Source organism: Pelophylax lessonae, assembly GCF_965119305.1.
Source record: "Pelophylax lessonae genome assembly, chromosome: 1".
Classification (NCBI taxonomy): Eukaryota; Metazoa; Chordata; class Amphibia; order Anura; family Ranidae; genus Pelophylax; species Pelophylax lessonae.
The window spans coordinates 692,819,018-692,845,038 of NC_138768.1; the positions used below are offsets into that span (position 1 = coordinate 692,819,018).

The 26,021-nt window shown below is 43.4% G+C and overlaps 1 protein-coding gene across 1 annotated transcript in view; it reads right to left on the reverse strand.

The window, feature by feature from the left end:
- The window catches only part of DDX60 (DExD/H-box helicase 60), a 189,553-nt gene that overhangs the window by 72,027 nt on the left and 91,505 nt on the right, over positions 1-26,021 (reverse strand). Inside the window, exons 18-21 of the mRNA XM_082244137.1 lie at positions 15,863-15,958; positions 13,934-14,049; positions 9,697-9,821; positions 9,497-9,606 (exon numbers count right to left, since the gene is read on the reverse strand). Of these exons, the coding sequence (XP_082100263.1) occupies positions 9,497-9,606; positions 9,697-9,821; positions 13,934-14,049; positions 15,863-15,958 (447 nt within the window). The remainder of the gene's footprint in view (positions 1-9,496; positions 9,607-9,696; positions 9,822-13,933; positions 14,050-15,862; positions 15,959-26,021) is intronic.

Sequence of the window (26,021 nt, forward strand, 5' to 3'; positions counted from 1 at the left end):
CTGTTTTTGTTTTGTACACATCGTGTTTTGGCACAAGGTGGAGCCAGAGAGTGTGGGGCAACGCCTCTTCCTCCTTACATTCATTAAATTTGCCCCCTGCCTGCCAGCCACAGGAGATCTGAAGAAGGGCTTGGCCCGAAACATGTCATCCCCTCCATCTGTGGCTTTCCTTAATAGCTCCGCCAGGTGACCCTTTGGTTGCACAGTACAGCCGTCGGTGAGCTGCTTCCACATCCCTCCGGCGGCCGTAGAAGCTACATCGGTGCTGCAGTCCCCGGTGCGCATGTCTGCGCCAGGCGCCCGGTGACGTCATCTCCCGGCGTCATGTCAGTAGGGTCTGACGAGCAGCGGCCGCTGCCGCCTCGGGCGTGCACTGCCACCGGAGCTGTCTGTGGGGGTTGAGCATTCCACTCCCCCCCCCCTCCAGCCTCTTCTCTACATCTCAGGCATCGCCCAGCCCGGAGGCACATCGGCAGAGAAGTTTCCCGGCTTGATTGAGGCTGTCAGTCCACCCACAAGTGTCACACCATCCAGGCTCCACAGGTGGTAAGACGTTGCTTCCCCACTTCTGGGTCCTCCTTGCTTTTGAGGTGTCTCTTCCGGTGTTACACCTATCTGCTGAGTGCTGCACCCTGGGCATACCACTGGCTTTTCCTGTCTAGGAGTTCAATTTTAATTGATTTTAATAAACAAGTCCAATGATTTAAGATCCCGAGCAGCATCCAAGTTATTTTTGTGCCATTTTGTCCGGGAGCGCCATCATACCCGTTTTTTGTTGCTACTTTCTCTTCTCAGTTGGGATCTGGGTTAGGGTAGGCAGCAGCCCGGACATGGACATGTAATTCATGGTGGACCTCTTTGGGCATTGCCCGACCTCATTGTCCCAGCCCCGCCTTCTGATTACCGGCACCACAGCGCCAGGATTTTCTGTATACACTTATTTCCTGGGACTGGACCCCTCTGACTCTCCGCAGGTTCTCGGCACACTGGATCCCCTCAGCTTAGCTCAGCGCTCTCTTGATCTTCAGGCAGCCCCCCCGAGATCCTCCTCCTCAGACAGGAGGAGACACAGTCACTCTATCCCTCCTGGGACTCTGCTCCCGCCAAAGACATTGTGTCATGCGCCACCCCCAAACTTATACCCACTCCCAGAATCCTTTGCAGCACAATCTGCCTTCTGGGGTAGTTACAAGCCTGGATGTGTCCCATGATTGGGTTTCCTCCACCGTCCTATGAGAAGCCTCTCACAGGAGCCAGTGGGGAGACTCCCCCTTCAGCAGGCACACCTGGAAACCATGACACTCTGACTAATAAATCACAGCCCTGCTGTTAGGTAGACAAGGCCCACTATACCTTTACCTAGCACCTACCTGTAGGGTGCTACACTCACCCCACACCAAATGAGTCAGGTCCCTCTGACTCTGAGGCAGCCACCTCCTATCAAAACTCTGCCAAAAATTAGGAGTATCCCACAAACCTGGAGAAGGGGGAAAAGGGGAAAAAACTAATTTACAAATAAATTAGTGTGAAAAAATATATCTTTAAAATCTGCTGTACATATATGATACACAGTTTAAGGTGCATGAGAACTGATGCACCCCCCACCAAATAAACTCACTTGGTGGGGAACAACAAAGACATTTACAGTGCAACTTCCTGACTGTTTAACTCTAAGGTGATCCAACCTGTATAGGGAAAGGGAAGCAAAGTTAGTCAATCTCATCACATCACATCACATGAGAATCACATCACATATCTAACTAGCTGAACAGTTGAATGGAAAGACCCTCCTTCAAAAATACAAGGGCGACCTTTCTACTCCCTCCCTGACTGCCTCTGCCAACCAGTGTCTTGACACGCCGGGGTCCTCCTTTACCTTGGAAGAGCTGATCCCCTCACACTAGCTATATAGACAGAGTCCTCTTTGTTGAAGTGAAGAACAGCACCCTCTGCTGTCCCTCCAAGTACTTCAGTGAGGAAACAGGGCAGGTCACAGTCTCTCATGACCTACAGTCCTGTTAAGTCAGGGAACATCACAGGGGTCCAACAGGGCACCCCACACCAAAGTTCCTGGACACTCTTGAACTTTGTAACAACATCTTCATCTGTACAGACTGTGGATGAAGTCCCATACAGCCATTTGTAATCCATAGAAGGTCCTGGCCCGATGGCCCAAGGGACCCAGCACACAAATAACTTTCCAGAAAACCTGGACCCGATGGCCCCAAAGGCGTGACATTACAGCACTTGACTTTTGCAAAAAAAAAAAGGACCCTGGCCCAATGGCCTAAGGGGTCTGGTTGAATTCCTAATACTTTTCAACTAGAATTCAGCATCATATTATCTCAAAAGGTTTCCTTGGTCAGTTGTGGTAGCCAGCCGGCCACACAACTTTTTTTTTTTGCTGCTCCTCAAACTCCTCCTTGTTTTAGTGAAACACTATAGTAACAAATTGTGCAGCGCTAACAAAGCATTTGTAAAATTACTGGAGTGACACAAATAGTTAAATTAGTGCCATTAAATTGTGATAAAAAAACTCTTGTGATGTTGAGAAAAAAACAAACACATTAATTCACATTAGTGTCCATAAAACATATATATGAAAAAAACAACAAAAGTCCATACAAATCAAAAAAAGAAGAATAACTGAAGCCGTGTCCAAAAGTTTCCTCAATAGTGATATAAGGTGCTTGGATAAGAATTCAAGGAGCCACAAGTCCCAGCAGGTAGGTATAATATTCACATAAAACCAGGGATATTGAAGAGACACCCATGTAAAGATCACCAAGAAGAGCGAATTAGCAGCTTACCAGAGCAAGTTGGTCACTCAAATTAATGAGTAAACCTATGTAGGCTTAATGATAATACCAAAAAGAACCACAGGATGTCACTTCACTAGATACCAGGCAGCTCAGATCCGATATCCAATTGGCATGTATAAAAAAACGATGACAGGGACATAGTGTAACTCCATAAAATACAAACCATTTATTAAGCCATAAAAATATCAAACTCACATTTTAGAAGAGCATCATAAGCGTGTAAAATCAAGTAAGGATCAAGAGAAAATGACATCTCCTAAAGCATAGCAGATCATAGTAGCAGATCGTGGTAGCCGGCTGTTGGGGGCGTGGTAACGTCACATCTGACTGACTCACCCAACCGGTTTCGTCATACATTTGACATCGTCAGGGGCGTGGCCGTCAGATGTGACTCCACGCCTATATATCCCCCATAGAAGAGCGGTGGGCGTAACCAAACACACATTCCGTGTAATCAGGCAAAGAAGGGCGGAAGTGCTGCACCGTGATGGACTAGCAGAAAGGGCGGAAATGACCTACAGACTAAATAAAAGTGTATGAGGCCGCAATAAAACGATAGTTACATCACGGCCACTATATAACAACAACAATGTGTATATATATGAAAAAGGGAACCAATATACAGAAAGAATATATACTCCCAACTTGTTAATGAGGAACAGGAGGGAGAGAAGATATATGTATATTGTCCTTATAAGCACAGTATTATGTAGATGGTAATTGTGACACCATCTAGTGGTCAAACTGGAATATGGTCACTAGAGTAATTCAATAAGTCCATCAGGGTGCTGCATTCCAATCAACATGTATATAAATTGATGGTATTTACTGTATATGCAGGGATGGCTTATTCTAACATTATAAGGTATGCAGTATTATATATTGAATCCAGCAACATCTTAGTCCCTAAAGAGAGTTAGGAAAACCGTACAAGGACAAGATGTAGAAATAATTACAATTAAAAAATAATTAAATTCACCAAGGCGAACCTGAAGGGCCCTCATGGTGCGGCCTATTTTAAAATAGCCCATAATATGATTGATCTACCAAAAAAACCCACATTTTTTTCAGACCTAAAGGGCTATTATCCATGCCATAAATGTAACATTTGCGCCATTAATACTTTTAAAGGCAGGGAAATTGAAAAATTTACCTCAGTACAAACTGGGAGGGAATATGTGATTAATTCCTTTATTACCTGCAGCACTAAGAATGTTGTTTATCAAATACAGTGCAAGTGCGGGAAACAATACATAGGCCGCACCATGAGGGCCCTTCAGGTTCGCCTCGGTGAACATGTGGGGAATATCAAAAGAGGATTCCCTGGCCACAGTGTTTCCAAGCATTATAGTTTGTGTCACCATAAAAATCCCCAAGATACCTTTTTCACTGCCATTGATAGGTATAACCCTCACTGGAGGGGTTCCAATACCAAAAGGGAGATTTCACGTGCTGAAACCTGGTGGATATATTGTTTAAAGACTTATGTCCCATTCGGCCTCAACGTCGAATGGGATGTAAATTGCCTTATCAATAATAGCTAGAGTTCCTTTTTTCATTTTTAAATCATTTTAAATTAATTTAATTATTTTTTAATTTTAATTATTTCTACATCGTGTCCTTATACGGTTTTCCTAACACTCTTTAGGGACTAAGATGTTCCTGGATTCAATATATAATACTGCATACCTTATAATGTTAGAATAAGCCATCCCTGAATATAAATGCCATCAATTTATATACATGTTGATTGGAATGCAGCACCCTGATGGACTTATTGAATTACTCTAGTGACCATATTCTAGTTTGACCACTAGATGGTGTCACAATTACCATCTACATAATACTGTGCTTATAAGGACAATATACATATATCTTCTCTCCCTCCTGTTCCTCATTAACAAGTTGGGAGTATATATTTTTTCTGTATATTGGTCCCCTTTTTCATATATATACACATTGTTGTTGTTATATAGTGGCCGCAATGTAACTATCGTTTTATTGCGGCCTCATACACTTATTTAGTCTGTAGGTCACTTCCGCCCTTTCTGCTGGTCCATCACAGTGCAGCACATCCGCCCTTCTTTGTCTGATTACACGGAATGTGTGTGTGGTTACGCCCACCGCTCTTCTATGGGGGATATATAGGCGTGGAGTCGCGTCTGACGGCCACGCCCCTGACGACATCAAACGTATGACGAAATCGGTCGCGTGAGTCTGTCAGACGTGATGCTACCATGCCCCCAACAGCCAGCTACCACGATCTGCTACTATGATCTGCTATGCTTTAGGAGATGTCATTTTCTCTTGATCCTTACTTGATTTTACATGCTTATGATGCTCTTCTAAAATGTGAGTTTGATATTTTTATGGCTAAATAAATGGTTTGTGTTTTATGAGTTACACTATGTCCCTGTCATCGTTTTTTTATACATGCCAATTGGATATCGGATCTGAGCTGCCTGGTATCTAGTGAAGTGACATCCTGTGGTTCGTTTTGGTATTACCATTAAGCCTTCATAGGTTTACTCATTAATTTGAGTGACCAACTTGCTCTGGTAAGCTGCTAATTCACTCTTCTTGGTGATCTTTACACGGGTGTCTCTTCAATATCCCTGGTTTTATGTGAATATTATACCTACCTGCTGGGACTTGTGGCTCCTTGAATTCTTATCCAAGCACCTTATATCACTATTGAGGAAACTTTTGGACACGGCTTCAGTTATTCTTCTTTTTTTGATTTGTATGGACTTTTGTTGTTTTTTTCATATATATGTTTTATGGACACTAATGTGAATTAATGTGTTTGTTTTTTTCTCAACATCACAAGGGTTTTTTTATCACAATTTAATGGCACTAATTTAACTACTTGTGTCACTCCAGTAATTTTACAAATGCTTTGTTAGCGCTGCACATTTTGTGACTATATGCTATATTGGGATTTATATCTATGATTCCTATGTGCGTGCTGCTTTTTATTTCTATTTTTTTTTTTTATTCACTTATAAGTTGTAAGTTTAACATAATAGCGCGGAAATTTCCACATTTTATATCCTTAATGAAACACTAACCTACTCAGATGTAATACTCCGGGTGGGGTACTTGAACATATTCCCCTTGTTCATTCTTGACCCGGATAGACCAAGTATGTCTTGACCCATCAGGACGAAGGACTTCCACTCTGTCTATGTAAATGGAGCGCCTGTAGTACCACTGAACTTTGACTTTAGCAAATTTCTCTTTCAATCCTTCCTCTGGAGAGTCCCGATACGGCTTTGGGACAAATAGATAGTCCCAAATAAGTTCATCGCACCACCAGTCTCTGAACTTTTCCACTAGGAGCATGACTTCCCTTGGAGCATAGGGGTAGTCATAGCCATACTTTAGTGCAACCTTCTTTTGCATCCACTGCTGCATCCTAGATAACCTGGGGAGGGTTCTCCGGTTACCTCTCCCTGGTGGAGAAAATGGGGAGTATACTCTTTGAATCATCTCTTCATAGGCTGTATTCTGGTCCCTGGCCCTGGCAATATTCCCCGGTGGGGTGAGGTCTGGGACCCTTGTGACATAGGCATCACAAAACCCCAATTTCTGGGCCAGTTCCCTTCTTTCAATGGCCTCATTAGCCTCCTGGTCTAGGGGTACAATAACTTCAGGACCTAGGGAGCTGCTTCCAGTCTCTGATCCCCACTCCCACTCGGTCTCCTCAAGGGATCCCCAGTCATCCATACCTTCCACGATCCGTATTTCAGGTAGAAGGATGGAGAATCCACTCTAACAGGGCCTTTCTCACCCTCACTGCTGGTGCTGGAAGAAGATACCTGGGCAACTTCTGTCTTGACAGGCTGGGGAATAATTATAGGGGTGGATTCCATTATCGTCCAGACTGGCGGTACCTCTGGCTAGGTCCCTACTGTTTGAGTGGACACAGATCCCCTCTCTATGGAGCCCTGCAACCAAACTCCCTTCCCGCAGACTATAGACCCACCGACTGCTGGCGGGGCCTCCAGCTGCATCATCAGCCTGAATATGCCTCTTCCTGCTCCGCGGAGAAACTTCGACTCGTTCCCCCGTCACCTCCTGAGTGAGGCCTGTCTCCCACATGACTGTAAGCTTCTTGGGATGGCCCACGCTCTTCTCTGCCCTGAGCAGCAGATCCCCACATTGCACACATTGAACCCACGCCTGCACCCTCAGAGTAACAGTGGCACACTGGGGACATACCACTCCAAGGAACTCCCGACCTCCTCCGATGCATAATGTGAGTCCGCCGCCTGGCACCATCCGGATGCCGGTATCCCAAACTAGCGGGGGATCGGGCGGGTGAATCTGCTCTCGGCTCTGCTCCGCAGGGTTTTTGCCCATCGTGGCAGCAATAGTGGGAACACTCTTCGCTCCTCTCGTGAACGATATGCCTCCTTCTCCTACAGGTGTTTATTAATAGGGTCCCCTGAGTCACTCCTGATTGGCCAAATGCTCCTGCTATCTCCACCCGTTCGCCATATTGGGCGGTCACTCCTCCCACTGGGCAGTCTTGCACGTGGCACGCTTTCCTGCGCGGTACTGTAACTCTTCCCCTGCCATGCTTCCTTGCTGCAAATTCTGGAGAAGTAGCTGCTAAGTGGATCATGTCACTTGCTAGACATGCATCCGCCCATTTCAATTGCACTAGGGCCACAACTGCACTTTTCTTCACTAAAGTCAGCCGTCCCTCCTTGCTTGGCAAGAGTAGCATCCCGCTGTCAGTTGCACGGCCGATACTTCTCTTCCTCCCCACACACGTGCAATCCATACCTTCCATACTGGCTCCGGGACTAGCCCCACTGCCCTTCTCGGCATGGCCGACTACAATCCCCACAGTATGTGTGCAGTAACTATATAGAATAAATGTCCCCCTGTCAAATGCACGGTCAACATCCTTCCACATAGCGTGCACTACCACCAGGCCCCTGGCACCTCTCTTCCCATGCCCCCGGCGTCCATGTTCACTGTCCACACTGGGACCTCCAGCATTCTCTTTTCTGTCCTCCTCAGGACTCCCGATGCCACCATCTCTGCCCTCCCTGGGACTTCTTACTGTTAAGTAGTTGCAGCATTCAGACATCCAGACATATTTGCCTCCTGCTCTCCATTTCCTGATAGTAGAATACATTTCCCAGTCCATTTTAAAAGTCTTAATCACTTTACAAATTTTACTGGAACACTTCCGTTGCCACAAACATCCCTCCATGTGGGCTTCCAACTTCAACCCACTCTCCCTGTCTCCCGCCGTTGCAGTCTCACACCCGGCCTGGCATTTAAATAGCAATTCCGGACACAAAAATTGGCTTTTTGGACTTTTTCTTTTGCCGTTGCCGGGGGCAACTGGCCCAGTAACCAATGGCAAAATCCAGGACGAGCCCCCAAATGTAGCAGGTTTTCCAGGCCTGTGGCCTGATGTGGGTCTGCCATCGGTACCGGTTACCCCTCCAGCCCTTGTGAGCTGCGACCCTGGGTGTGAGAACTGAGACATTGACAACTCCGGCATCTTTGTTTTTTTGTATTTAAGGGATGGGAGAAGGGAATGAGTGGGATACTCCTTTGGGCTCAACTAAAAACAATTGTGGGACTTTTTTGGAAAAAATGCCTATTAGCGCTGTCTTGACGCCAAACGACGCTAGCCAACGCTTCCTGATGCTTGAACACTGTATATCACTGAAAACTGTGCTGGATCCTCGACTTTAGTCCAGAAGATCTAGGACTGTAGAACTGTTTGACTTGTAATACTGCTATAGCTCAAAGTCACTGAATGGCCCTCTTCAGCATTGCACTGGCTGAGAAAGCTCCTTGTAAGTTCCTGTACTGCTGCAACTCTCAACTGGAACACTTCACACTGTGCACTGGCACTTCAGGGCTCAAACCGCAGGCGCCCCCTTTACACTTTAAGCTTTTCAAGGTCCACTGACTATGTACCCCCTCTGTCACTTCAGGGTCCTCAACCTAGGTACCCCCTTTCACCACTAGCTGGCACTGGATCCCCAAACCTCTTCCGGAGTGGTCCACTCTAACTTCAGGCAGACCCCCAGGGGCAATCCTCAGTACTCATGACCTGTGTAGGCTTTCCTGGGACTGGACCCCTCTGACTCTCCGCAGGTTCTCGGCACACCGGATCCCCTCAGCTTAGCTCAGCACTCTCTGGATCTTCAGGAAGCACCCCGAGATCCTCCTCCTCAGACAGGAGGAGAGACAGCCGTTCTTTCCCTCCTGGGACTCTGCTCCCGCCAAAGACATTGTGTCATGCGCCACCCCCAAACTTATACCCACTCCCAGAATCCTTTGCAGCACAATCTGCCTTCTGGGGTAGTTACAAGCCTGGATGTGTCCCCTGATTGGGTTTCCTCCACCGTCCTATGAGAAGCCTCTCACAGGAGCCAGTGGGGAGACTCCCCCTTCAGCAGGCACACCTGGAAACCATGGCACTCTGACTAATAAATCACAGCCCTGCTGTTAAGCAGACAAGGCCCACTATACCTTTACCTAGCACCTACCTGTAGGGTGCTACACTATGTATAAGAAAGCTGACTACAAGACAGATATTTTTCTCCAATGATTTTACTTTCATTATTTGATTTATACTTTAAAACATAAAATAGAAAATATAAACAAAATATATTATCATATAGACCAAGGCTTACTTGCGATATTGTTAAAGCAGCACATGGATGGTAATGATGAAAGTTAATTTCACCATCTTCCACAGAACACACAAATTTTTCCAAGTCATTGTATCTCCTGTCATGCAGAACTAAAATGCAAAAGAGAAAAAAGCAGTCACTAAATACCATAAATATCAAAATAATGCAAAAAAGTGGCTAATATATGGAATGGAACTTACCTAGTCGGACTCGACATGATCTCCTTTCTGCTTTTAATCCTTTCTTTTTAGCTGCTTTTGGGCGCAATGTGAGTTCCTCTGCTTCATCACGTAGTGCCCAGTATTTTTTGACAGACTGTAGCCACCTTGAAAATGCAGTTAATAAAAATACAGTCATCAAATATAATACATTAAAAGTGTTCAACATCCCTTAGGACTGAAAGCGTTCAGATGGTTGAGGGATCTGTAGCTGGACTTCCTGTTTCTGTCACTGGACTTTCTGTTGCGCTAAGAGTCATTCTCACAGAACCTCTGAAGCACTCCAAAGGAAAACAATAACAAGCATTGCTTCGGAGGCTCCAATTTCTCCCTGTTTTCCTGCAGTCCAGATCTTTTCCTCCCAATGTAACACTATCCTACCAAAGACACATGTAGTGCTTGTCCTTGTACTTTTCCACCCTGCAGTTCCCAAATTGTCCCTATTATTATTATTTATATACAGGATTTATATAGCACCAACAGATTGCACAGTGCTTTACAATATAAAGGAGAAAGTACAATTACAATACAGCTCAGTACAGAAGGACTAAGAGGCCCCTTCTTGTGGAGTTTACAATCTAAAAGGGAGGAGGAGGTGGTGCAAAAAGGTAACAGCTGTGGGGGATGAACTTATGGAGGTGGTCAATGTACTGCTTTTAGGTGTAGGCAGGGTAAACTTCTTTGAATAAATGAGTTTTCAGGGATCGCCTAAAGACGGACAAGGTGGGAGATAACTGGTCCTGGAGGTGAGTATGGGAGGAGGTGATGAGGATGCTAGAGAAAGAGGTCTTGGGAGGAGAAAAGAGGACATTTTGACATATGTCAAGATATGGTTGGTGAATTGGCTGGAGGCAGTGTTGTGGGAGGCTGTGTGTGTTGTTATTCATATTTTGAATTTTATTTGTTAGGCTAGTGCAGGGATTCTTAACCTAGCATCCATTGACCCCTCAATGGTCTATGGATCAGTGGGTCCGTGAGGTCAGATAAAAAATAACATTTACATTCACTAAACATACCTCCCCTTGTCCATTCAATCCCAGTCAATGGTTTCCCATTAAAGGAAATTGAATAAAACACACCATGCCATTGCTTATAGAGCAAACTGTAAATCTGTATCATTGTTCTCTTCACAACCGCCATCTTGTGCCTCATTTTCTAGTAGTAGTAGTAATAGTAGACTTGAGCAGATATAAAATTGTTTTGTTTAACTTTTGATGGTATTTCATTTCAGTAATGAGAGTCTATTACTTTTTGCATAAAAAGGAGCGAATTTTTTTGATTGTTTGCTTTATTCACATTTTGTGTATGTCATATACTGTATATATGAAGCAATTTCAATAAAATAAAGTACATATATTCATTGAAGGCAAAAGTGTGTTTATATGAATATTTCTGGGGGGGTCGATAGCTTTCATCAGATTCTTAAAGGGGCCCGTGACTCAAAAAAATGTAAGAACCACTAGGAAGTCAGTGCAGGGTAGAGTGCGGCAGCAGTCACAGATCAGTTCGTAACGTGGATGAGTCTAGCAGCAGTATTCACAGAATTGCATCTGCATAGTTCTACGTTCGTCTGGGGAATTGTTGTCTGTTACCTAATACACTGGAAGTTTCTTGGCAACTCCGAACACTAGCAAGGCTGCTTGGTAACTATTATGGACTCTAGAGAACTGTAACTGAGTAATAACAATTAAAACAATTAAAATGACTTACAAGTGGTGTGTGTATAGCCTGTGTGAGACAGCTTGTAACTTGTTTGCTATATAAAGATTCAGATAGACATACTTCTTGCAGCTTAGCTCCCATTATGTTTGACAAGCAGTGGTTTCTTTTGAAATGTACTCAAAGATATACAAGGAGCGAATCAGCATTTAGTCAATAAATAACTAGACCTTTACATAATAAAGGCCCCATTTGGCCTAACATTTACAGTTAGGGTAGAAATAGGGTAGCAAAGCTCTTTGAATGCTTTTTAACAGGCTTTTGTTCACTTCAAAACCTGCTTGAATGAACACCTTCAAATGCACCTTCCAATGAATTCTGAATGGGTTTGGAACCATCTCAAACTGATGTTAAACTGATGCATCTTCATGGGCCAAAAGCCTGGCCCTGTACATAGAATAAAGACAAGTAATACACGTGTACATCTTTGCTCAGACTGCAGGGATGTGAAAAGAATAATGACAAGTGTTTAGTTAAGACTGACTATTATAAGCAACACTAAGATCTTTCACATCTTCTCATCATTGCTTTTCTTGATTTTATATAGCCACATACTTAAAGCGTTATTATTCTCAAAAACAAAAATGTAATATATTGCAACTTACCAATTCCTAAACATGGTGGCTACATTTGCTTTCTTTATTTTTGTAAAGGAGTTTTTACCTTTATTTTTTAACTGGTGATCCTGCTAGTAACACACTTCCTGCCTTGAGGTGTCTCCATTCTGGATGAAGGAGCATTAGAGACACCCTTGGAAAGCAGTATTTCAGTAATTCATTTGGAGAGGATAGTGTTTGATGCATTAGCAGATTTAGATGGACTTGACTAACAAATAAAGCCTAACTCCAGCTAACACTTTATAAGCAGTTTCAACAAACTGTCTTTCCCTTTTGGAATACAAGTTTCACATGTATGAATAAAAGCTGACCATTGTAAGCACGCCTTTCAGTGGTTAATGATTTGACTCATCCCTCTAACTGCCACTTTTGCTGGACAGCTCTATTAACCACCTCAATACTGGGCACTTAAACCCCCTTCTTTCCAAGACCAATTTTCAGCTTTTAGCGCTGTTGCATTTTGAATGACAATTGCGCGGTCATGCAACACTGTACCTAAACCAAATTTGTGTCATTTTTTACCCACAAATAGAGCTTTCTTTTGGTGGTATTTGATCACCGCTAGGTTTTTTCATTTTTGGTGCACAAATAAAAAAAGACTGAAAAGTTTGAAAAAAAAAAGTTTTTTTGTTTATGTTATAACATTTTGTAAATAGATATGTTTTTTCCTGCACTGATGAGCACTGATGAGGCCGCACTGACATGCACTGATGAGGAGGCACCGATGGGGTGGAACTGATGGGGTGGCACTGATATTCAGCACTGATGGGCACTGATGGGGTGGCACTGATATGCAGCACTGATGGGCACTGATAGGTAGCACTGATATGCAGCACTTATGGGCACTGATATGTGGCACTGATAGGTAGCACTGATATGCAGCATTGGTGGGTACTGATAGGCAGTGCTGATGGGCACTGATAGGCAGCACTGATAGGCAGCACTGATGGGCACTGATAGGAGGCACTGATCGGCACTGATAGGCGGCACTAATGGGCGGCACTGATGGGCATTGATAGGCAGCACTGGTGGGCAATAATGGGCACTGGTGGGCGGCACTGATAGATGGCAATAATGGGCACTGGTGGGCAGCACTGATAGATGGCATTGGTGGGCAACACTGATAGGGAGGGCACCACTTGCAGGCTCTCTGAGCCCTGATTGCCACCCCTGGTGGTCATGGTGGGCATCCCTGGTGGTCATGGGTGGGCATCCCTGGTGGCTCTAGTGGCACCCCCCCCCCCTCAGGGCTGCACTGGTAATCAATGTTCTGATTACCAGCACAGACCCCCCTGTGATCAGTGAGTAATTACTAAAACTCACTGATCCCCTGGCTGCAGCACAGATCATCTTCTTCTCCTCACTGACAGGATCTGTGTGAGGAGAAGAAGAGATCAAAGCCGTTACAACGGCTGTATTTACATTACATGATGGCTGTGATTGGACACAGTCGTCATGTGATCAGGAGGGCCAATCACAGGGCCCTCCTGCCAAAACTTGTTGCTCTGTGTCCGAGGGACACAGGCACATCGAGATCGCGCCGCTGCGCGTGCCTGCGGCGGCGCGATCTCGCTCCTTCTGCAGGACGTTCAGGAATGTCCGATCAGAAGGAAAAGACTCCCACCCGGCCGTATATGTACAGTGGCCGGGTGGGAGGTGGTTAAAGGAAGATGAAAAATAACAGACTTACTAGTCAAATCACCAGGTGAAAATCAAGGGAAAAAGCCTAAAAAAAGAAAAGTAATCCAGTCACGCATCTAAAATCTGGTACGCTGCAATATTTTACATTTTTGATTTTGGTTTAATATCCATTTAACAGTTCAAGCAATTTATTGTCAGGACAACAGAATGTAATGAATAACATAAATATAGTTAACATGTACTCAGTTAGATGTTCTGGATTGCTAATTGTTGCAGACAATGCCAGGAATGGACAGCAAACCATCGCCAATATGTGTTCCCAGACTTCTGCTCCAATCTCTCCTCCCAAGCAATGCACCTGGAATAAAAATATATTTACATATTTCCAATTAGGTAAAGACTTTCATGATATCCCTGTTGTCCGGTTATTTTAATATAGTTGTTTTTGTTAACGTATGCTTTTTAATAATAAATCTTTACAGTGCTCGAAACATGCAATATGCCTATACTCCTCAATCTCCACTGTAGGCTTCTACTGTCCCAACAGCCCCTACTAGAACTCCCATTAAACTGACCACAAAAGATTCTGCAACTGGATCTTGGCAGTTGTATTTTCAATGCAGGAAAGTCGTTGCAGATTATTCCAACATAGAAAAGGTGAGAGTGTAAAGCAGGGGTTATATTTATATGAAGGAGAGTTAGTGTTTGGATTACAGGGAAGTGTAATCTGATGTTGGAGTAAGTCATTGCTCTCTGTAAGAAGAGCTCTATACCTCAAACTACCAGTGCACCACTGAAATATAAAATCCTGATGCTTCAGCAATATTTGTTATGTAAGGAATATACTGTTAGTATATGCCCTGTGCCAGGTGTTCAATTATAAATATGTGAATAAATATATGAATATCAAACAAGTGATTTAAATAAATACAAAATTGTGCATTTATAGCAGCTGCTATAGAAATAAGGAAACGTGTGTTGTAAATAGTCTATAGTGACTACCTATAGCGCTTGCTTAAAACCAATATATAGATAGAAAATTAATATGAATCGGTATATATAAAATTCATAAAAGTGATAATAGTGACAATATAGTGGTAAATGCAAATAATAAAATTCATATATATAAAAAAAATTTCATATAGCAATTAAAAATATAAATTATAAGAAAAAACTCCAACAAATGTTTTCAAAGTTTAAAAGTCCAATAAATCATCCAGTAAATATATAAAGTGAGTCTCTTGTGCAAACAGTGCCAATTTCCAAACAAAAAGTGCAAGTGCTCAGCGTGATGATTGCTCAGTCCGCTCAGTAGTGCTCAGTGTAGCTTTGATTTCACCATGACAAATAGTAAGATTCAATCACTTACCAAATAGCGTGGGTCATGTGTGCCTTATGGCACCACGACCAGCCAGGCTTAAGCTGGTCGTGGTGCAATATAAGCAATATAAGCAAAAAAAATGTATAGATCATCTCGAAGACGTCACCGGATGTGACGAAACACGTAAGTTTGGAACGCACAGCGTACGTGACGTGTGACGCAGGTGGAACGCAAGCCAGAAGTCCTCCTGCTCGTTCCCCTGCAGTCGGTTTGTGCCGATACACACGTTCGCGAGCGGCCGTTTTTTGGCCCTTAAATCTGGCAAATACCCCATTTATATCTATAAAAATTTTTTTGCTTATATTGCACACTATCCTGTACTTTTTACTCAAATTGAAAAATAAACTCATACCAAAGATATTACACTATCCGGAGCTCCTTTTTGTCTTATATATTTTTTCCTGGCCTGAGGGGAGAGGAGAGAGAGGGGGAGCCCACCATCCTGTCCACCTGAAGAAAGCCACAAGGAGACTCCATCTTAGCCTGGAAGGCTACTTAAGCCTGGTTGGTCGTGGTGCCATAAGGCACACATGACCCACGCTATTTGGTAAGTGATTGAATCTTACTATTTGTCATGGTGAAATCAAAGCTACACTGAGCACTACTGAGCAGACTGAGCAATCATCACGCTGAGCACTTGCACTTTTTGTTTGGAAATTGGCACTGGTTGCACAAGAGACTCACTTTATATATTTACTGGATCATTTATTGGACTTTTAAACTTTGAAAACATTTGTTGGAGTTTTTTCAGCAATATTTACCACCTGTACAGTGTTATAGTACAATGTACCTCATCAAATATCATATACTTGATTCTGTTCACCCATGCCTGTCGATGTGGAGATAATAGAAGGATTTCCAAGCACTGTGGCACTGTTACTAACACCTGCAAAAAAACATATTACATAGAGACATAGAAGAGTGAAGGCAGAAAAAAGACCAAATGCCCTGCTTTTTTATTATTTTATAAGGATGCATTTTTATGCTGTAGGGGCAGTTATTTAAAAAAAAAAAAAAAAAACTGTAATTTTCATGCATTTCAGCGTACCTCTGTTTAAAGTGTAATTGAATCCAAACATTTATTTTTTTCCCCTTTGGCTCCAAATTATTTTCCTTAACTATGAGTAGTAAAAATTTGTTAAAAAATTGATTTGTAGAAAGTAATTACCTAGTGATTCTGTCAATGCAGGATCACCAGATAACTACTATGCGGCTTCTTTATTTAGAGTGGCAATGCTATACCCAGCAGATCCCCTGTTTTCTGGGTTGCTGCTCTCTGTGTGTATGCTCTATTTTCTTTGTTGGGAAGCCCTGCGCTTCCTCTTTCCCCAGCTGACCCATTTGACATTCCTGCACATCATGATGGGTGGCTCTGGCATAATTGTAGTTGACAGCTGAGCGCTCCTCAGCCAGTCACTTGATTAGTTATTGGGAATAAAATCGATCTAAATGGCAAAAACATTTTTTAAAAAAAATGTGACACTCTATACGTTCAGGAGTGCCACATGGGGTGGCTGACAAGAAGGAGAAGCAGTTATCAATTACCAGAGTTGTATAAAGTACTCAAAACACATACTTGAGTAAAAGTACAAGTGCTCGATCAAAAAGTGACTTGAGTAGAAGTGGAAGTGCTCGATCAAAAAGTGACTTGAGTAGAAGTACTAAAGTATTCAACATTTTTTGTACTTAAGTATTGCAAGTAGTTTTTTTTTAAATTTTGCTACTCAAGTACTGAAAGTAAAAGTACCAGTAGTTTTGAAAAAAAAATTGCTACTCAAGTACTGAAAGTAAAAGTACAAGTACTGTGTTATGTAGTTATTAAAGAAAGAAGTCAAAAGTTTGAACATCATATTGCTTTTTATTATTTCAAATGTAGCTTTTATTAATACATACAGTAGCTTTTATTTTCGTATGCGCTGATAATACACATGTTTTGAGCTTCATGAAACCTGCCATCTACTGTTCTGGCAGTGGTAATTTGTATAATTGTAACGAGTAACTATGCTGCACAAAAAAAAAATATCAGAGTAGAAGTATTGAAATCATTGAAAAAATGTAGTGAAGTAAAAGTGGAAGTAGGAGAAAAAAATTCTACTCCAGGAAAGTACAGATACCACCTTTCGGTACTTAAGTACAGTAGTGAAGTAGCTCTACTTAGTTACTATACATCTCTGTCAATTACAGTTTTGGAGCCACCTCAAAAGCCTACAGGAATATCACGTGGGGCAGCCGAGAAGATTTTAAAGAATTTAGTTCTTATGTATATGAATGATAACTAACTAAGCAAAAATTATTATATTGGCTTTTTTTAAAAAAATGTAATGATATTTTTTTTCTTTTACAAATAGTCTTGTGACAGCCCATGAGCTCTGTGCAATCCCAAGCAAAGAACAGGATCCTACAGTGATGTGGGCAGGGCACAACACAAGCAGGGAATGAGCTCCGCCCACATATTGCCCATTGTTGCAGAGGAACCTGAAAATGATCATGTGCCTGGTTTACACAAGATTTAAAAAAAAGTATTTAGAATCATTCAAATAATGTTATATGTAAACCACAATGTTAATGCTATTTTTCACTTCCCATATATTAAAGCTCGTACAAATGGGTTTGGTACCTCTTTCACTGTTTAGTGAATTGCAGCAAACCTATACATTTACTGTTTTACTTGCCAAATAATTTGTAATTTGCTCAAGCTTGCTCTACACCCCTGCCAAATGCACAGCTAGGAAGATTAAAGTGGAATTCCAGTTAAATTCTAACTAAGGCCCCTTTCACACATACAGTCCGTTCAGTTCATCAGTTCAATCACGTCAAAATGTTTATCATCCGTTTTTTCATCCGATTTTTCATCCGATTTTTCATCCGATTTTTCATCCGTTTTTTCATCCGTTTTGTTCATCCGTTTTTTTCATCCGTTTTTTCATCCGTTTTTTTTTTACATCCACTACCAATGCAAAAACGGATTAAAAACTGACCGTTTGTCCGTTTACATCCGTTTTTTGGTACGATCCGTTTTTTTTTTGACGGATGAAAAATAGGGCATTCATCCGTTCCAAAAAATGGACATTGACGGAAGCGGATGAAAACGGATGTTAACGGATGATCATCCATTGTCATCCGTTTTTACATAGAGATGCATTGATGTCCGTTTTTCATCCGTCAACGGATGGATGAAAAACAAACAAACGGACCGTATGTGTGAAAGGGGCCTTAGCCTAAACCTACTCCCACCCCCATTCTTTGAGTATTCTATCTACCCTCCAAAAGAAAATAGGTTTATACTTACCTATTCTGAAGCTACTGTGGTCCGATCACATTATTGGGTGCCAGCGCCTGCTTTAGTGTAGAGGAGGGACAGCTGACAAAAATGCCCCAGAGTAAGTCTATGGGTTATGTCATCAGTTACGTCATCACCCAAGCTCTGCAGCCGTTGTCACTGCCTCTCCTCTACACTGAAGTAGGCACTGGGACCTGCTTACGTGACTGAACCAGAGCAGCTTCAGAATAGGCAAGTACAGACATCTTTTCTTTTACAGGGTAGATAGAATAGTCTTGGAATGGGGGTGGTTTAGGCTTAGTTAGAATCTGGCTGGCATTCCACTTTAGTCGACTACTTCCTGGCTCAGCTTTATTATTCTCTGTTTCAGGTTTACTCCTTCCTGGAACTCCACCTGACTGAGGTGATAATGCTGGTTCATTCTTCAGTCCAAAGAGTTGAGGTGGTGACTGATTTGCTGGACCAGGAAACTTTTGTGTTTCGTGGCTGTGCAGTGCTACGGAGGTGTAAACAAAGAAGCTCCACAAATAGTATAAAAAGTTGAAACTGTAAACCTATATGCATTTAAAGTAACACTGAACTCTAGTTTAAAAAATTATATTGAAGCATATATTCTTAAATTTGAAAAGTCACCAAAACGTTTAATAGAAGGAAAACAATTTGACACCTACATGAGTAAAACCATACACATAGCATTCCAATGAAGTCATTGACTGGTCAGAAGTCAGACATAACACACCCACGCAGGGGTGGATAAGAACATTTCAAGACAAATAAGCATGTACAGATCGGATCGGATGTCAGCAGAAATGTCTCCGCTGACATCCGATGCCCCATAGACATGCATGGGGGGACTGTTCAGAAACGGACAGGTGGATCTGAACGGTCCGCCTGTGTGAAAGGGGCCTAAGAAGGCACCTGGACTCCCATCACTGAGCCCAGTGGGAGCAACGCCGTCAGATCCCACAAAGCCACACTCCAGGCTCTCACCATCCAGCCTCTTCTCCTTCTCCTTCTTCTCCTCTCTCCTCACAATTGTCCTCCACTCCACCTTCCATCATGCCGTCCTCACATTTTTCTAGAAAAAGGCAGGCTTCTGTGGCCCAAATGTTCGAGCGTAAAAAAATTATGACGCCGGATAACCCTCTTGCCCAACGGTTGACCGCTGGCTTGTCAGAACTGATAGCCCGCCAACTACTGCCATATAAACTGGTGGACTCGGAGGCCTTTCGAAAATTTGTGGCCATTGGAACACCACTATGGAAGGTCCCAGAAAGGAAATATTTCTCGTAGAAGAGCATCCCAGAGCTATATGGCCATGTTCAGCGGCAAGTGAATGTATCTCTGGCACACAGTGTCGGTGCCAAGATACATCTGACCACAGGCACGTGGTCTAGCAAACACGGGCAGGGAAGGTATATAACTTACTGTCTGCCGGGTGAACCTTCTGACGGCCGTCAAGCATGTAACCCGTGGCACCCGTGTAGATTTGGTTTTACCGCCACGGATTGCATGCAGGCCTGCCTCTTCTTCTCCTCCTCCTACTCCATCCTCCCTCTCCTCCTCGGCTGACTCCTCCTTTTCCGCTGCTACCGTTTTTTCCGCTGCGCCGCCCAAGATCCCCAGAACCTATTCGGCATGCCAAGTGAGATGTTGCCATGCTGTGCTGCGTCTGTTGTGCCTGGAAGCCAAAAGCCACACTGGTCCTGCACTCCTTTCAGCTTTGCATTCACAAGCAGATCAGTGGCTAACACCGCTCAATTTGACAGTTGGTAAAGTGGTGTGCGACAACGGTGCCAATCTGCTGAGCACGCTGAAACAGGGCAAAATTACACACGTGCCATGCATGGCACACGTCCTGAACTTGGTCATACAGCGATTCATTGTCAAATACCCTGGGGTCCAGGACATCTTGCAGCAGGCCAGGAAAATCTCGGCTCATTTCAGAAGATCTTACACAGCCATGGCTTGCCTTGCTGACATTCAGCGGTGACACAACCTGCCCGTCAGACGTCTTATCTGTGACTGCCCGACGCGATGGAACTCAACCTTGTATATGCTTGATAGGCTGCTCCAGCAGAAAGGTGCAGTTAACGACTACCTGTACGAACTCTGCGACAGGACAGGTTCTGGGGAGCTTGGTTTTTTTTCACTGCGCCAGTGGCTGCTCATGCGCGACGCATGCAGACTTCTGCGGCCATTTGATGAGATCACCAAACTGGTCAGGGTGCTATCAGTGACATGGTACCTTACTCCTTCTTTCTGGGGCGTGCATTGCATCGTGTCATTGATCAAGCCGTCGAGGGGCAGGGGCAGGAGCAGGAAGATGAGGAAGTCGCAATGCTGGATGAATATAGAAAGCATATTATAGTGGATTTGTATTGTGCAGTATTGTGACTGGTGAGCGGTTCTGCAGCGATACTACAACTACAAAGAGTGACAAACGCAATTAGAAAAAAGTATTATAACTGGAGTGATAGACCAGTGGCCCCCCAAAACGACAGATTGAAGCGGGGGTGATATATAACAATATACTTTCATAACAGTGTATTTGGGTACTGCAGAAATTTGCCTCTGCATCATCGACGTCACCTTCCCCACCACTAACATTAGAGATCTTGGAGTAGGCAGCAACAGCAGGGACCAACCTCCTTCGGTTGATCTGGGTACTCTTCCTGATCCGATGCCAAGAATGGCTGCGCATCGTAAATGTCTTGTGATGGATTGGAAAATAATTCCTGTGACTCAAGCGGAGGGTAGATGGTAGTGATGGTGTTGGTGGTGGTGTCTTTGGGGGTGCACACAGCAGAGAATGAAGAGGGTGCAGATAGAGAGGATGAGGAGGGTGCAGAAGAGGAAGGCTGAGTGAGCCACTCAACCAAGTCTGGTGCATCATTTGACGTAATTGAATGCAACTTCTGCAAATTCACACTTTGGCTCCGACCTGGTGCTCCTGCCCTACCCCTACCACCCCTGCGGAAGGGCCTGCCTCTTCCTCTGCCTGTCATTTTTTAAATGACCCTGGGACAAAAGTCTCTAGAGAAGCGCAGTATATGTGGAAGAAGGTATATAACACCCCGCTTCAATCTGTCGTTTTGGGGGGCCACTGGTTTATCACACCAATTATGAAAAATATTTTCTAGTAACTTTTGTCACTGTGTGTAGCAGAGTTAACGCAGCGAAAGAGGCAAAATTTCTGCAGTACCCAAATACACTCTAATATGCTTTCTATATTAGAAAGTATATTATAAGTGTATTACACCCCTTTATACTGCACACCAAACAATAGTACACCTATACCAGTCCTTTAAAGGACTTTTGTGGACCTATTACCAATCGATTTGTGTCACTCAGTGCCGGTTCTCACTGATGCGATGCGGGAACACTGAAAATATATCTGCATGTTCCCGCATCGCATCCGCAGCACAGGCAGTTCACACTGCCATATGCGATACGCTGGGGGTGTCAATCCAAAGTTAACTGAGAGTTTGCACAGAATCGGATCGCACTGGTGTGAACCACCATGCAATCTGATTCTGCTGCGGACCAAAAAAAGGGTCCTGTGCGTGTTCACTGCAATTGCGGTGCGAATTCAGCCATACAAAATTGTATGGCTGAATTTGCACCGCACAGACATCGCATGTAATTTTAGGAGCAGTGCGCTCTGAATTACATGCAATCTCTGTGATCACATCAGTGTGAACCGGCACTGCTCCTAAAGTTACATGCAATGTCTGTGCGGTGCAAATTCAGCCATACAGTTTGTATGGCTGAATTTGTACCGCAATCGCAGTGAACACGCACAGGACCCTTTTTTTGGTCCGCAGCAGAATCGGATTGCATGGTGGTTCACATCGCATCAGTGTGAACCGGCACTGACAGTCTGTCCCTGCTCCCCACAGCAAACCTCTCCCTACACTGACAAAAGACAGAATATAGACACTTAGACAGTACACCTATACCAGTCCTTAAAAGGACTTTGTCTGTGTCACTGACAATCTGTCCTTGCTCCCCACAGCAACCTCTCCCTACACTGACAAAAGACAGAATATAGACACTTAGACAGTACACCTATACCAGTCCTTAAAAGGACTTTTGTGGACCTATTACCGAGCGATTTGTGTCACTGACAATCTGTCCCTGCTCCACGCAGCAAACCTCTCCCTACACTGACAAAAGGCAGAATGTAAAATGGCAGCCAGGTCAGGTCTATTTATAAGGTAGGGGGTATGTCCATGTGCTGAAATGTCTCAATTGGCTGTCCTGTACCGCTTGATGGATGTGTCATGGGTCAAAGTTCCTCACAATGTAAAAGAATATGGCGGCCGCAAACATTGGCATATGTTCGCATGATCGGCAGACAGCGAACGAGCAAAGTTCGCCGCGAACTGCAAGGCCATTTCTAATTATACACCCTAATCCATAGGTGACTCGTCACTGGGCAGGACCACCATATGTAAAGCATGTCATCGTTACCCCACAGCAGCGAAAACAAGAGGGCCTATAGGTAGGGACATATTTGGCAATACTTGCTGGTGTAAAATACCATCAGTGGAGGACTTTATATGAGTTTTCAAGGGTTTTGACATTGCGAGAGCATTTTGAAATGGCTTGCCGATGTGATGCCCAATATTCCGATGGAAGGGTCTTGTTAAGATCTCGGTTTCAACAGGTACAGTAAGATGGCATGGCATCAGAAGCCTTATTTAGGGACAGCGCACCTATAGTGGTCGCTGAAGATTTACAGAGGGGCTCAAAGCCCATGAGGGTTCTCTGGGGAGTGTGCTTCCCAGTTAGTGACTCAACAAAGTGGCACAGCTGAAGGTAATGGAAAAACTGACTCATGGGAAGCTGGTGGGTCTCCCGTAGCTGATCAAAGGTGCAAATACTATTAAGCATCGAGTGCACCGTTCCCAATCCATGGTAAATCCACCAATTAATACAACTCTATCGGTCATACCTGGAGGAAACAGGGGTAAGTCAAAGAAGGGAAGGAGCGGAAAGTAAGGGGATATCAAGCTCAACGACTATTTAGTAGAATCCCAAACAAATAATGTATGTGCAGGGATAAAATTAAGTGGCTTTGGGTGGGAAGATGTGGGAAGCCAAATAAGAGAGGTCAAGGGGACAAGATGTACATTAATGGTGTCAGTCATAGCTCAAAGAGGTAAGATGCCAAGAAAATTTGGAGCAACAGGGCAATCTGGGCTGTTTAGGAAAAAAAAATTGAATATGAGGAACCCCAAGGCCTTCACGGATACAAGAACGGTAGAGCAATTAAAATGTGGTCACATCTTATCCCAGAGAGAAAGGTCAGAATTTGTGCCTGCAAGATACAAAGTATGTGGGGGGGTGAGCGCATTAGGCGCATACGGAAAGAATATAGTAATTTCGGTAAGTTAGACATCTTGATAGCATGTGCTCGGCCAAACCAGGATAACAACTTATGGCTCCAAGAGGAGAGTAGGCCACGAAGATGTTGGAGCAACAAGGGGAATGTTGGCGCGTTTTAAAAAGTCGTAGTCAGAGGTGACTATGATTCCCAAATAAGAAGAGTTTGCGTCCACTGAAAGGACAATTAGGTTTGGCTCATTTGAAGTGTGGCTGGAGAGAGACCAATACTCACAGCCATATATTTAGACAAGATCTTGTGAAGATAGGAAAGTCCAGCAAGGCAGAAAAAGAGGAACATAAGGTTCGGGAGAGAAATATGTGGAGATGTGAGAAAAAACAAAATGTCATCAGCAAAAAGGGCTGACTTGTAATGTATGCCCACCAGTTTCAGGCCCTTGATATCTGGATTTTGGTATATACGAACAGCCAAGGGTTCTAATGCAAAAATGAAGAAGATGGGCAACAGGGGACACCCCTGTGATGTAATGCCGCGAATAGGAAAAGGGTTTGATTCTATACCCTGATAGCACACAGTTGCCTAAGGAATGTCATATGTGGCTAAGATCCATTTCAATAATTCATCACTCAACCCCCAGCGCTGCAAAGCTAGGTGCATATAAGACCAGTAGAGTGTATCAAATGCTTTGCTCATATCAAACAAATTAAACTCCAGTTCTTTAGTACGTTGCCAAGTGTAGTGTGTCAGGAGAATGGTACATCTCACATTATCCGAAGCCTGGCGCCAGGCCACAAAGCCAATCTGGTTTTTATGGATTAAGGCTGGAAGTAAGAGATTTAGCCTGGTGGCCAGGGTCTTGGTTAGTATTTTCATGTCCACATTTAGTACAGAAATGGGGCGATAATTAGACCACGTTTGAGTGTCTTTCCCAGGCTTGGGGATCATGATTATGTGGACTTTAAGCATCTCTGGGGTAAGTTGACTGTCGTGGCGAAGTTGAGTGCAGGTTCGTGTCAGGACAGGGGCTAAGATATCAATAACCTTTTTGTAGAATAGGGCCGTGAAACCGTCAGGATCTGCCCACTTATGCGTTTTTAAGTCTTTTATGGTATGTTTAATCTCGTCTTCCATGATGTCCACCTGTAGCATTTCCCTTTGGGCATCAGAGACTTTCGGGAGGGGAATATCATTAAAAAAAAGGAGAGATCACGGCAGGAGAGATCTTCTGAGGTCTCACATATAATTTGGCAAGGTGGAAGTGAAGTTCCTTAACACTATGTTTAATGTTTAAGGATAGATGCTCCTGTTCAGTTAAAACTTTTGGCGAGTCCAACACAGAAAAGTACCTTCTATTGCTCTCTCCAAATTCCTTTTTTTTTTTGCTGTTGCGATTTATCTTCTAGTTAGAGGATGGCTTCATATGTTATCTATAGTTGTACTCTATATAACAGTGCACGTGGACTCAATTATCAGGATGTAGGTGGATCTTATTTAAGGGTTAAGAATATGTTCAATACCTCTCAGCAGCTGGTTCAAGCAGCCAGTCCACTGAGGATCCCTCAACAGCTCGTTTTCTTATTTCCAGTTGAAGGGGGCAGAGTTATAGTTTGCTAAACACTTTGGCTTTGCAAACAGTCTATCATTGCAATACATTCATTGCAATAAATTTGTCTTTGGGAGTTGAATATTATGGTGTTGTGCTACAATTCTAAATGCACTTTTTACAAAATGAGGTGAATGTGGAAGCTCTTTGGTATGTATAAGCTGCTAGCCCAATATTCAGGTTCTTTATATTAACACAATTGCCACAATACTAAATGACAACAATAACAACAATGATATAAAAAGAAACTAAAAAGAAACCAGCATGCTCTAGCACCTTATATCTAATTTCAAAGCGTCCATGTTTCCAGGACCTATCAAATCAAATTAAGTTATCAAATTAGGACGATAGATTTTAAAGTTTTACCCAAACCTGGGTTCTCCAGCCTAATTTTAAAACTCCCATGAGTTTACATCCCTCATATTTAAAACAAACCAAAATCCCTAAACTCTATGATTTGCCTCCTACATCCCCTAACCCTTTCTAGACCACACTATTGCTCTTCTAAAAAATTGTTTAAGCCTCCACTCATTTATATTCTCTACCCCCTCCCTCCCCAACCCTTCAGTCCCCCTCTAACAAATCTACTACATTTATTTCCCTCTCCACCTTTTCCACACTCTTTATTCTCCACTAAGCCATATTTAGGATTTACTTCAGAGAAATTTGACCAAACACATGTAGCCTCACTGAGGCCTCTCAGTGCAGCTGAC